The 12531-nt window shown below is 61.1% G+C and overlaps 1 protein-coding gene across 10 annotated transcripts in view; it reads left to right on the top strand.

Annotated features, from left to right (window-relative positions):
• EPB41L1 (erythrocyte membrane protein band 4.1 like 1) overlaps positions 1-12531 on the top strand; it is a 65445-nt gene that overhangs the window by 34089 nt on the left and 18825 nt on the right. For 8 of the 10 annotated variants that reach the window (XM_040079714.2, XM_058422666.1, XM_058422667.1 and 5 more), the window contains 13 exons: positions 1699-1892; positions 2484-2648; positions 4743-4847; positions 4924-4966; positions 5633-5708; positions 5955-6173; positions 6260-6347; positions 6520-6672; positions 7361-7458; positions 8040-8215; positions 9424-9572; positions 10072-10107; positions 11844-12035. In XM_040079714.2, coding sequence (XP_039935648.1) covers positions 1716-1892; positions 2484-2648; positions 4743-4847; positions 4924-4966; positions 5633-5708; positions 5955-6173; positions 6260-6347; positions 6520-6672; positions 7361-7458; positions 8040-8215; positions 9424-9572; positions 10072-10107; positions 11844-12035 — 1677 coding nt within the window. In that variant the 5' untranslated portion in view covers positions 1699-1715. The remainder of the gene's footprint in view (positions 1-1698; positions 1893-2483; positions 2649-4742; positions 4848-4923; positions 4967-5632; positions 5709-5954; positions 6174-6259; positions 6348-6519; positions 6673-7360; positions 7459-8039; positions 8216-9423; positions 9573-10071; positions 10108-11843; positions 12036-12531) is intronic. The other 2 variants (XM_058422664.1, XM_058422670.1) reach the window with 1 other exon arrangement.

Consider the following 12531-nt stretch of genomic DNA (forward strand, 5'->3'; position numbering starts at 1 on the left):
AGCTGGGGGTGTTCACTTGGAGAAGAGAAAGCTCCAGGGAGACTGGAGAGCTCCTTCCAGTGCCTGAAGGGGCTCCAGGAGAGCTGGAGAGGGACTGGGGACATGGGATGGAGTGCCAGGACAAGGGGGAGTGGCTTCTCCCTGCCAGAGGGCAGGGATGGATGGGATGCTGGGGAGTTTTACCTTGTGAGGGTGGTGAGGCTCTGGCACAGAGTGCCCAGAGAAGCTGTGGCTGCCCCTGGATCCCTGGAAACATCCAAGGTCAGGTTGGGCAGGGCTTGGAGCAACCTGGGATGGTGGAAGGTGTTCCTGCCCACAGCAGGGTTTGGAATTGGAACAGGATCTGCAGGCATTACTCAGGGTTGCTGGTGTGGCTGCTCTGTGGGCAGGGTGGGTGATGTGACAGAGTCACAGATGCTCCAACTGAACCACCTTGTGCAGCCACAGCCCTTGAACTCAGGTGGGGATGATCCCAGCAGATGCTGCACAGCTGCACATGGCCTGGTGGGGAGCTGGCAGGGCCTGAGCAGCCTGAATGGGGAGTGGGTGATGGTCCAAAGGGTGCTCCATGACCTGTGGAGTGTGGACCCTCCCAGGACACCTTGCTAGCCCATGGTGTGTTGGCATAAAAGGGTTCAAAACCGTAAAGGTTCCAAAAACACACTGCTAAGCATTCTGGCATGGAAAGTGCCCTCCCCTCCACGTTCCTGGCCCTGGGTTTGTTTTTGAGGCAGCTGGGGCTGGAGGCAGGAATCCACAGGGTCCCACACTGGCCGTGGGAACCCAGCGTTCTGCTGCTGCTGGGGTGGTCAGAGGGGAGCAAACCAGCCAGCCCGGATGTGAGCCATGGAGCTGTCCATGTTTGCCATTTCCTGTGTCAGTGCAGCCTTTCCCCTGACTCACAGCCTGGCTTTTCCTCTCACTCTACGAAAACACCAAGGGAGGGTTCCAGCTGGTGCAGGGGTGTGGGAGCAGAGGGTCAGAGCAGCCCCACTGCCTGCTGTGCAGGAATGGGGCACGAGCCCGTGACCTTGCTTGTGGCGGGTCCCTGTCACCGGTGTCCCTCGCCACTGCTGGCTCTTGTCATCCAGCTCAGAGTATGAAATCCTGGTGTCCTGTGCTGCTGCCACCAGCCCTTTGCAAAGCCACCTCTTGGCACAGACAGGGATCTGGGGGCTGGCAGTGGATCTGTGTATGGTCAGGGATCTGGGGGCTGGCAGTGGATCTGTGCATGGATGGGGATCTGGGGGCTGGCAGTGGATCTGTGTATGGTCAGGGATCTGGGGGCTGGCAGTGGATCTGTGCATGGATGGGGATCTGGGGGCTGGCAGTGGATCTGTGTATGGTCAGGGATCTGGGGGCTGGCAGTGGATCTGTGCATGGATGGGGATCTGGGGGCTGGCAGTGGATCTGTGCATGGATGGGGATCTGGGGGCTGGCAGTGGATCTGTGCATGGATGGGGATCTGGGGGCTGGCAGTGGATCTGTGCATGGACGGGGATCTGGCAGGGGATCTGGCAGTGGATCTGTGCATGGACGGGGATCTGGCAGTGGATCCGTGTGAGGCAGAGCCGGGCACATCCCAAGCCTGTCCCAGCCTCTCCCGAGCAGCCAGGGCATCCCAGCCGGCAGCTGTCCGGGCAGCAGCCCCAGCCGCGGCTGACACCTCCTGTCTCTCCCCCGGGTGGCGGTGTCCAGCGCGGTGACCGGCGGTCATGACAACGGAGACAGGCCCCGGCCCTGAGGTGAGGAACGCGCAGGAAGAGGCTCCGCAGCAGCAGCAGCAGGAGGCGGCGGCCCAGGGCCCCACGGCCGCGCCGGGCCCTGCCGGTCGCGACACCGACCCCAATGAGAAACTCGGGGCACAGCCCGACACGCGAAACATGGAGCCGGTGAGTGGGTGACGGCCGGGGCTGTAGGGGGGACAGGCAGCAGCAGCAGCACACAGGGGCCGTGCCACGGCTCGCTGCTGGCCGTGGGGCGGGAGGCCGGTGAGGCGGGCACGGCCCTTGGGCCCGAGGCCACATCCCCAGAGCAGCCCCTCAGGCGGGCTCTGCCGCTGCCCCGGCTGCCCGCACAGCTCCTGGCAGGCAGGACAGGCCTCGGGAGCCGTGTGGAGCCGGGAATGCCACTGGGGTGGGAACGGCCCCGCTGGCCGGGGCACGGGGAAGGGAGTGGGCGGTGCTGCCGTGTCCCCGGCTGAGCTGCTCTGGGCCGGGCTGGGGGCCCCGGCCGCCCCCGGTGTTGGCTGGGGAGCTGCTGGGGAGCTCAGCTGCTGCACTGCAGGTTGGGCGGGGAGGATTTGGGAGCTGAACTGACCCCAGGTGTCCGCCAGGGACCTGGGCTATGCTGGCAGGGTGGGTTGGTGGAGCTGGCCTTGGCTGGGGACTGCCCCTCACCAGCTGCCCTGCTTTGCCTTCCCCCCTGCCCGTGTGGCGCTCTGGCAGTGGTGGCAGGTAACCCTCTGTGTGCCCCTGCTGCAGGGCACAGACATGGAGGACAAGGACTACAGCGAGACCGATGGACTCTCTGACAAAACGACTCCCAGCAAGACCCAGAAGTCACCTCAGAAAACCACCAAGAAAGTGAAGAGTGCCCTGTGCAGGGTGACCCTGCTCGATGCGTCCGAGTACGAGTGCGAGGTGGAGGTGAGTCCCAGATTTGGGGGCCTGTGCTGGCTCTGAGGAGGGGACACTCCTGGGACCCTGCCCAGCCCAGAGTCCTCAAGGACAGGACTCTTCCTAGGACAGCTTTGTAGTACCTCTGTCCTAGGGAAAAACACCCATAGAAATAGCCATTTAAGCTGAAATTTCAAAATTAGTTAAAAATCTGGAAAGAAAGACCCTTGCAGGGAATTTCAGCCCAGTGAAACAAAATCTGGTAGCTACTCATAAGAGAAAGCAGTCTAAGTCAGAAGCTTAATGTCTGAGGATAGAGCTCTGCCTGACAGTTCAGGCAGCTGGCAGTGGCTGCAGGATGGGACAGAGGGGACATATACCTGGCAGTGGCCACCTGAGCACTGGGACATGCTGCAGGGCTGCTTCAGCCACCATCTGCATGGGCACCTCTCCCTTCCAGGACAGCTGGGGGACACCCAGGATTCACTCTGGAGTTGGGGCTGGTGTTTGTGGAAGGTTCTGGTGGCCTTGCCAGGGGAACAAGGCAGCAGGGAGCAGAAGGACATCCCAGGAACCCCTGTTCCCATCTCCAGCACTTGCTGCTGTCTCCTTTCCCCATACTGAGAAGGCAGCGCTGCTCCGACCCACACCATGAGCTGGGAAGGAGGGACATTTTTAAGGACTGACAATTTTACTTGAAAATGAAAAGCTGAGGTTTTTCAGGAGCCTGAACCTCAGAGACCTGAGAGCCTTTGCCAAAGAGGCCTTTGCCTTGGCTCTGGCCGTGGCACACAGGTGTCAGAGCACATCTGTGAGTGCTGCCTGCTCCAGGGCTCGACTGCCTGGGACTGATGAACAGAGAGAGGGTGGGAGCAGGGAGTACCCCAAGGCTGGCTGGAGGGTCTGGCCCCTGCCCATGGCCTGGCATGCTCCAGAAGTCCTGGCTGTCTCTTTAGCACTAAAATTGGTTGCAGAGCTGCGGAAAGATGGGTTGGCACAAGGATGAAAATCTTCCTGAAGAAGGAAAGGAGCAGAGCATCCTAGGGGCTCACGAGCCTGGCAGTCATCCTTCCCCTGGCTTTCCCAGAGCACTGGCCAACCAGACTGGGATGGCAGGAGAATCTAAGGTCACAGGTGCTGGCAGAGCAGAGCAGAGCAGAGCAATGCCCCTCACCATGTCTCCCAAGGAAGTGGTCAACTGCTCTTTAGAAAAGCCACCTGGAGCACAGGGGAGAGAGTTTGGGGTAGGAGTGTTGGTGCTGCATTTCTTTCTTTCTGGTAGATCCTGTTGGAATAGTTGTGCCTTGACCATGTGCTTTAATTAAACCTTAATTCAGTAAAAATTCAGCAGGGAAGTCAAACTGTTCAGTGTGACACCCCAGCACATGCCACGGGTGAGTGCCTGCCTTCAAATTCAGGTCAGAAGGAGGGAGGAGACCCAGAATGGGTGATGGCAACAGCTAGAAAAGCTTTGGAGGGCAGCAGGAGCCCAGGCTGAGCTGCTTGGTGCCCTGGGCTGCCATCCTGGGAGCACCTGGTGGAAGTGCTGTAAGTAGATGCCTTGGAGAGGGGAAATGGGAGCTGCCAGCCTGGAAACAGGGAAGATGCACACTTGGGAAGGGCTGTTCTTCCATGGCTATTAGTAGGCCTGGCTCTTGGTGCCACCAGTAATGAAGGGAAATTCCGAGGAATTCATTTCCCATGCCCAGAGTTCAAGGCCAGGTTGGATAGGGCTTGGAGCAGCCTGGTCTAGTGGAAGGTGTCCCTGCCCATGGCAGGGAGGTGGAACCAGACAATCTTTAAGGTCCCTTCCAGCCCAAACCATTCTGGGACTCGTTGATACCAAAGGTGCTCTCCATCCCTCCACATGTTCTTGTTATGCTGTGCGTGGGGATCCAGCCACCACTGCCACCAGGAGCCCATCCCTGCCACCCTGGCACCTGGGTGTCCCCACTGGTGCCCCATCTCTGCAGCCTCGGGACACCGTTTGGCACTGCTTTAGGGACACACAGGTGATCCTGGGGCTGCAAGCCTGGGATGTGGTGGAGCCCACACTGGGTGAGAGCACGTTCTGGTGGTCACCAAGGGACCAACTGACCGTCAGCCTGTCCATGTCTCTGACAGAAACACGCCCGAGGCCAGGTGCTCTTTGACATGGTGTGTGAGCACCTCAACCTCCTGGAGAAGGACTACTTCGGCCTCACCTTCTGTGATTCGGACAGCCAGAAGGTGAGCACGGGGGGCCCTTCTGCTGCCACCCCCTCCAAGGTGGGGGCCCCCCTGACCTGCTCTCTCCTCATTGCAGAACTGGCTGGACCCCTCCAAGGAGATCAAGAAGCAGATCCGCAGTAAGTGCCTGGGAGAGTCTGTCCTCCACAGCCCTGGGGTGTCCCAGGGAGCTCCTGGATGGCTCAGTGTGGCTGTCCTGTGGCAGGTCACCTCCCCACCTGCCCTGGAGGGGACCTTTGGCAGCTGGCCTGGGGACAGGGACACTGTTGCTCGTTCAGCTGTTTGTTACCCAGCTCTTCTCTTACTCATGAGAGGTGGGGGGACAAAGAACCCTGTCTGTGCCACTGGAGAGCTGGCTGAGACTTGGTGCCGCTCTGGGCACCACCTGCCCCAAGCAGGGGGGACAGGGATGGTGGGGAGAGTGAGGAGACCTTGCTGGGACAGGTCCTGGGGTGCATTTTCCATAGTGTTGCGTTGCTGGGATGGCAGAAGGGCTGTTGCCCAAGGTGTCAGCCAAAGCTCCCAGGAGGTTTTTGCTGGGATACTGAGCTTGTGGTGCCTGCAGCTGTGATGCTTTGCTGTCCCCAGCTCTTTAGGGAGGATTCAGCAAGTTGTACTGGAGTCCCAAGGGCTGTGCCCCTGGCAGTCTCTGGGGGCCCCCTTGTCCCTGCCCTGTGTGTGTGTTTGGAGGGAGCAGCAGGATCCTCAGTGGACACACGGATGCTCCTGTGCCCTGTGTGCAGCCCCATGGGTGCTGTCCTGTAACTGCTCTCCCCACTCCCCAGGTGGACCCTGGAATTTCGCCTTCACTGTGAAGTTCTACCCTCCAGACCCTGCCCAGCTCACAGAGGACATCACCAGGTAAGGACCACAGTTCTCCTTCCCAGGGAATCCCAGCCTGCTCCAGAGGGCACCAGATTCCTTCCCAGGGAGCCCCAGACTGCTGCACAGTGCAAAAGTCTCCTTCCTGGAGAGCCCCAGCCTGCCCTGGGGGACACCAGATTCCTTCCTGGGGAGCCCCAGCCTGCCCTGTGGGGCACCAGATTCCTTCCTGGGGAACTCCAGCCTGCTCCCCTGCCCCACTCCGACCGTTTGCCCCTCCTGCAGATACTACCTGTGCCTGCAGCTCCGTGCCGACATCATCACGGGGCGCCTGCCCTGCTCCTTTGTCACCCACGCCCTGCTGGGCTCCTACGCCGTCCAGGCCGAGCTGGGTGACCACGACACCGAGGAGCACGTGGGCAACTACGTGAGCGAGCTGCGCTTCGCCCCCAACCAGACGCGGGAGCTGGAGGAGCGCATCATGGAGCTGCACAAGACCTACCGGTGAGCCCGGGAGGGGACAGCACGGGGCTGCTGTCCCACGCCCGTGGGGCACCCAGCCATGTGTCCCCCTCTCTGTCTCCCTGCAGGGGAATGACCCCCGGGGAAGCAGAGATCCACTTCCTGGAGAACGCCAAGAAGCTCTCCATGTACGGGGTGGATCTGCACCACGCCAAGGTACGGGGCTGGGGCCTGCCGGAGCTCTCCCCTTCCCAGCCTGCTCCTGCCCACCTTCCCCTCTGCCAGCCAGGCCCCCACAGCACTCTGCAGGAAGGATGTGGCACTGCTGGCCAGGCTGGCTCTTGCTGGGCTGCTGACGTGTCCCTTCCTGTCCCCTTGCCTCCTCCAGGACTCCGAGGGTATCGACATCATGCTGGGCGTCTGCGCCAACGGCCTCCTCATCTACAGGGACCGGCTGCGCATCAACCGCTTCGCCTGGCCTAAGATCCTCAAGATCTCCTACAAGAGGAGCAACTTCTACATCAAGATCCGCCCGGGGGAGGTGGGTGCCAGGTGCTGGTGCAGCCCCTGGGTACCTGTCCTGAGGAACTGGGGCTGATGGTGAGGACTTCCTCACCCGGCTCCAGCCTCTGCTCCAAGGATCCCACATTTATGACCATGTATGCCAAGAGAGCAGATTTCCTGTGGCATGGATTTTCTTTCATGTTCTCTCATGACTTCAGCAACTGAGGGACCCCAAGATCCCATCCCTGACAGACACTGCGACCCTGCTGGTGTAGGGAGCTTGCCTAGGAATGGGGGTTGAGGGCCATTTTTGTCACATCTTCAACAAGGCTTTTTCATTCATTTTCAGACTTTATTTTCGCTCATTTATCGTGGGAAAATGCATTTTCACCCACGTGTTCCAGCAGGCTGGAGGGCAAGGACAGCATACCTGAGAGTGATGCCCTCAGGCCAAGAAGGCTGTAAAAGCTTTTTGTTTCTTGAGGGAATTTATCTTGCACTAAAAAGCCGTTTACAGCTAAGGAAAGTGCTTAGGCCAGAGGTGAGGGGTGTATCCCATCACTCTGCTGGGCATGGACTATCCCAGCATGGATTTGAATAAGGTTTTTGAGGGTCTTTTGCACAGTCACAGCTCCTGCCAGGGGAACCTGAGGGCCTTGGCAAGGTCCTGGCATGTCCCCCGGGGCAGGATGTGCCTGTAACAGCCTGTCTCTATCTCCCCCAAGTACGAGCAGTTCGAGAGCACCATTGGCTTCAAGCTGCCCAACCACCGCTCAGCCAAGAGGCTCTGGAAGGTCTGCATAGAGCATCACACCTTCTTCAGGTGAGGAACCTTCTCTAGACTTTCTCCAGGCCTCCTTTCACAGAATTCACAGAATCACTAGGCTGGAAGAGACCTTCAAGATCATCGAGTCCCAACCCGTGCCCTACCACCTCAAGTAAACCATGGCACTAAGTGCCACATCCAGTTGTTTTTTAAACACATCCAGGGATGGTGACCCCACCACCTCCCTGGGCAGGACATTCCAGTACTTTATCACTCTTTCCATGGAAAACTTTTTCCTAATATCCAACCTGTATTTCCCTTGATGCAGCCTGAGACTGTGTCCTCTTGTTCTGTCAGTTGCTGCCTGAAGAAAGAGACCAACCCCCAGCTGTCTACAGCCACCCCTCAGGGAGTTGTAGAGAGTGATAAGGTCACCTCTGAGTCTCCTTTTCTCCAAGCTAAACAACCCCAGCTCCCTCAGTCGTTCCTCACAGGGCTTGTGTTCCAAGGCCCTCACCAGCCTCGTCGTTCCTGGAGGCAGACACATTCCTGCTGCTTCTGCAGTGGGTGCACATGGGGAACAGTGCTGGGGCCCTGACTGGGGCTTGCTGACGCCCTCCCACCCCTGTGACCCCTAGGCTGGTGTCCCCAGAGCCACCCCCCAAGGGCTTCCTGGTGATGGGCTCCAAGTTTCGGTACAGCGGGCGCACGCAGGCGCAGACGCGCCAGGCTAGCGCCCTCATCGACCGCCCCGCGCCCTTCTTCGAGCGCTCCTCCAGCAAACGCTACACCATGTCCCGCAGCCTGGACGGAGGTACGGCCCGCCTGGGGACACGGGGGGACACTGCTCCGCTGGCAGGAACGGGGGAAAGCTGCCCTAACTCGCTGGGCGGGGTCACAGCAGCGCCAGACTTCCTTCTGGAGGCTTTCCCCAGCCTCATCCCTGTGACACAGGGGCTGTCCCCACCCCAAGGGGTAGCTCGGACTGTGCATGAACAGGGGAACGTGGCAGGGCTGGGGTCAGGCAGCTCAGGGACACATCACCCCTCCTCTGTGCCCTGGGACCACCTGCCCCAGGTATGAGTTGGCAGGGGCAGGGGGGCTGGGGCAGGAGCAGGGTGGCAGGGCTGGGGTGACTCGGCTGTCAGAGTTGGCAGGGGCAGGGGGGCTGGGGCAGGAGCAGGGTGGCAGGGCTGGGGTGACTCGGCTGTCAGAGTTGGCAGGGGCAGGGGGGCTGGAGCAGGAGCAGGGTGGCAGGGCTGGGGTGACTCGGCTGTCAGAGTTGGCAGGGGCAGGGGGGCTGGGGCGGGAGCAGGGTGGCAGGGCTGGGGTGACTCGGCTGTCAGAGTTGGCAGGGGCAGGGGGGCTGGAGCAGGAGCAGGGTGGCAGGGCTGGGGTGACTCGGCTGTCAGAGTTGGTAGGGGCAGGGGAGCTGGGGCTGGGGCAGGAGCAGGGTGGCAGGGCTGGGGTGACTCGGCTGTCAGAGTTGGCAGGGGCAGGGGGGCTGGGGCAGGAGCAGGGTGGCAGGGCTGGGGTGACTCGGCTGTCAGAGTTGGCAGGGGCAGGGGAGCTGGGGCAGGAGCAGGGTGGCAGGGCTGGGGTGACTCGGCTGTCAGAGTTGGCAGGGGCAGGGGGGCTGGGGCAGGAGCAGGGTGGCAGGGCTGGGGTGACTCGGCTGTCAGAGTTGGCAGGGGCAGGGGGGCTGGGGCAGGAGCAGGGTGGCAGGGCTGGGGTGACTCGGCTGTCAGAGTTGGCAGGGGCAGGGGGGCTGGAGCAGGAGCAGGGTGGCAGGGCTGGGGTGACTCGGCTGTCAGAGTTGGCAGGGGCAGGGGGGCTGGGGCGGGAGCAGGGTGGCAGGGCTGGGGTGACTCGGCTGTCAGAGTTGGCAGGGGCAGGGGGGCTGGAGCAGGAGCAGGGTGGCAGGGCTGGGGTGACTCGGCTGTCAGAGTTGGCAGGGGCAGGGGGGCTGGGGCGGGAGCAGGGTGGCAGGGCTGGGGTGACCCAGCTGTCCCCTGTGGGCAGAGTTCTCGCGCCCAGCCTCCGTCAGCGAGAACCATGATGCCGGGCCTGAGGGTGAGAAGCAGGATGAAGATGGTGAGTTTGGCAGCAGGAGACGCTCTGAGACGGAGGATGAGGAGGTGACCACCCCGACAAAGATCAAGGAGCTGAAGGTACAGCTGAGGTGGGCAGAGGAGGGTGGGGGTGGAGGGGTGGGTAGGTAGGCAGGGCTGGGCTGCAGGTAGGAAGGGTCACCTCGGGGCAGGGTCCCTGCAGCCCTGTCGGTGTCAGCTGTGGCCCTGGCTGGTGGGACCCTCGGGATGTGGCTCTTGGCCCCACCAGTGGGAGTGGAGCTGTCACAGGTGTTCAGCTTAACTTGGATTACCCAGAACTCTCCAAGTGGTCTCAAGGCTCATTCCCAGGCAGGGCTGGAGCTGGGAGCAGCCCGGTTCTGGGACAGGGATGGGGATGGGACAGGTTGAGCACATCAGTGCCCACCACTGCCTGGGCACAGCCCACCTCCTCCTGCCCTGGAGGCTGTCCCAATCCATTTCAGCCCCATGCTGGGAGGGGAGGGGGGTCCCTACCAGCCTATCAACCTAACTGTGGTGTTTGTGACAAGTGCCCTCAACTGACCCTGCTGGTTACTTTTAACCCTCTCTTTGCTGCCAGCCGGAGCACGAAACAACCCCCAGGCACAAGCAGGAGGTATTCTCTCTCTGGAGTATCTTAGTCCTCATTGGTGCATCATATTGTCCATCCTTCCCAAAACAAGTCTGTCTGTCACCCTATTTACTGGAATACAAGATGCACCGGGCTGGGGGTTGGGTGCTAGAGGAGCCCGAGGAACAGACAGCTGGGGATCAGCTGTGGCATCTTCTATCCCACTAAGTAAGGTGGTCCTGATCGTGCCTGTGAGCAAGAGCCCTCCCAAGGGCAGGAGAGCCCCTGGCCCATTGGGATGGCCTGGCTTCTGCTCATGTTCCTGACCCCGCCATGTCCTCACCTTGTGTCTCCTCTCCTGTGGAGCTGGTCCCATCCTGCTGGCACCCGACCCACGCTCTGCTCCTGCCTGACCCAATCTGCTTCATCCACCCCTGCCCAGCTCTCCTGCAGTCCCCTGAGAGCTGAGCTGGGGCTCCCCAAGCACTGTGGCTGCCATCCCACCCCACAGGGGCCAAGAGGCTCTGAGCTGCCTGGGGAAGCTAGCACTGACACCAGCCCTGTGCCTGCCCACCCTGAGAGGGGCCCTCCCTGCACAAACTGTGCCTGTGGTGGCCCCATCAGGAATGATTCATCCTAGCCTCAAATCAGGGCTGCTCCCTGGGGCATCCCCTCTGTGAGCAGACATCCCAGCTGGAGCTGCCAATGGGAGCGAGCACAGCCAGGGGATGAGGTTGGCCACACCGGCACCACCCAGGTCCCTGTGCAGCCCCACCGGGGGTGGGCACTGGCCCTGACCCCCGCCCGCCTCATCGCTTGCCCACTGCATGTGCATGTGCTGCGCCCAGCCCAGAGGTGGGCACACCTGAGCCCTCCTCAGCTCGGACATGCGAGGCCAGGGCCGCACTTTTCCTGAGCTGTGCTGAGCCTTCAGCATCTGGAAAACTTGGTGGGGCTTTTCCTGGGACTTTCATGGGTGTCTTCTCTGTTGCCAAGGAGGTACTGGGGAGGCGTTTGGGGCCCTCCTTTTGAACCTCAGGAGAGTTTGGGTTTGGGTTGGAGGCAGAAGCCGGGTTCCTCCTGGGAGCCGGTTTGCCCACCTCTGCGGCGGGGCGAGGGGGCCACCTCAATGCCTGTGCCCTCACCGAGCCACGCTCCGACATCTGACCCATCTCCCCTGAGCGCTCTGAGCTGTCTTCTCGCCACAGCAGATCAGACCCACCCCACCCTGGGCTGCTCCACAGGGATCCAGGCCTGGATCCGTGCTGGACACCCCTGCCCAGCCCTGGACCTCCACCCCTCTGTCAGAGCCTGCTCTGGAGGAGCTCTGCTGGAAATGCCGCTCGCTTGCCTTTCTGAGACAGAGCCTGGGCTCCCTTTGTGCTTGGCACCAGACAACAGCACAGGCTGCTGGTGTTTCCAGCAGGGCCCCATTCCTTGCTGATCCCAAGGGAGAGCCCACTCTCCCCTCCAGGAATCTTGAGCTTGTCCCCAGCCAGGAGGACACAGAGCCCTGGAGATGCCACCAGGCCATGCTGTGCCCTTCACCTGCCACGCACGTTTGACCCCGTGCTGCCCTTCTACTGCTGCCTGCAGTGGAAGAGCTGCTCCCTGTCCTCCAGTGTGACCTGCAGACCGTGGTGCTCCATTACACTCCTCATTTGGCTCCTGAGACCCTAAATTCCAGTCCAGTGTGCCACCAGCCCTCCTGGTGCCCCTGCTCATCCCTTTGGTCTGGGCCGCTGCTTTAACCATCACTCTCTTCCTCTCTCCTTCCCAAGTTTTTAGACAAGCCAGAAGATGTTTTGCTGAAGCATCAGGCCAGCATCAATGAGCTGAAGCGGACCCTGAAGGAGCCCAACAGCAAACTGGTTCACAGGGACCGGGACAGGAGGCTGCCTTCCTCCCCAGCCTCTTCCTCACCCAAGCACGAGGATGAAACACCAAAGGGAACCCCAGAAAAGGCCACTGAGGTTTGTTCTGCTGCTTCTCTTGCAGAGAGGATCAGGATCTGTTGGGGAGGAGTCCTTCAGCTCCTGTGCTGCCCTGAGGGAGCATGGTGGGAGTGACATATTGGGGACAGGGGTGGTGTTTCTAAGTTTTTGCCCCATTTTCACTGCTGGGGGGGGGTCTCCCTGGGCACTGCAGGAGACTGACGGCCCTTGTCTGGAGGTGTTTTGGGGCTACATGGGAGGTGAGCTGTGGCTCTGGTTGCCCATGGGGTGGGGTTTTGCTCACTCTTCTCAGGAGCAGCCTGTAGGGCAGTGCCAGCACAGCTCCTGCCCAGGGGTGTCCCCAGGAGAGCAGGACCAGGCCCCTGTGCAGGGGTGCCCCGTGGTGCTCTCAGCAGTGGAACCTGGGTGGTGGGAGGAGGTGGATGATGGGTGATGCCATGCTGGCATCCCACACCCACATCCTCCCTTCTGGGCGTTCTGCACGCTGGCTTTGCACTGGGACCATGGGGGTGAC

This window comes from Hirundo rustica, chromosome 16 (genome assembly GCF_015227805.2).
Source record: "Hirundo rustica isolate bHirRus1 chromosome 16, bHirRus1.pri.v3, whole genome shotgun sequence".
In the NCBI taxonomy this organism is placed as follows: domain Eukaryota; kingdom Metazoa; phylum Chordata; class Aves; order Passeriformes; family Hirundinidae; genus Hirundo; species Hirundo rustica.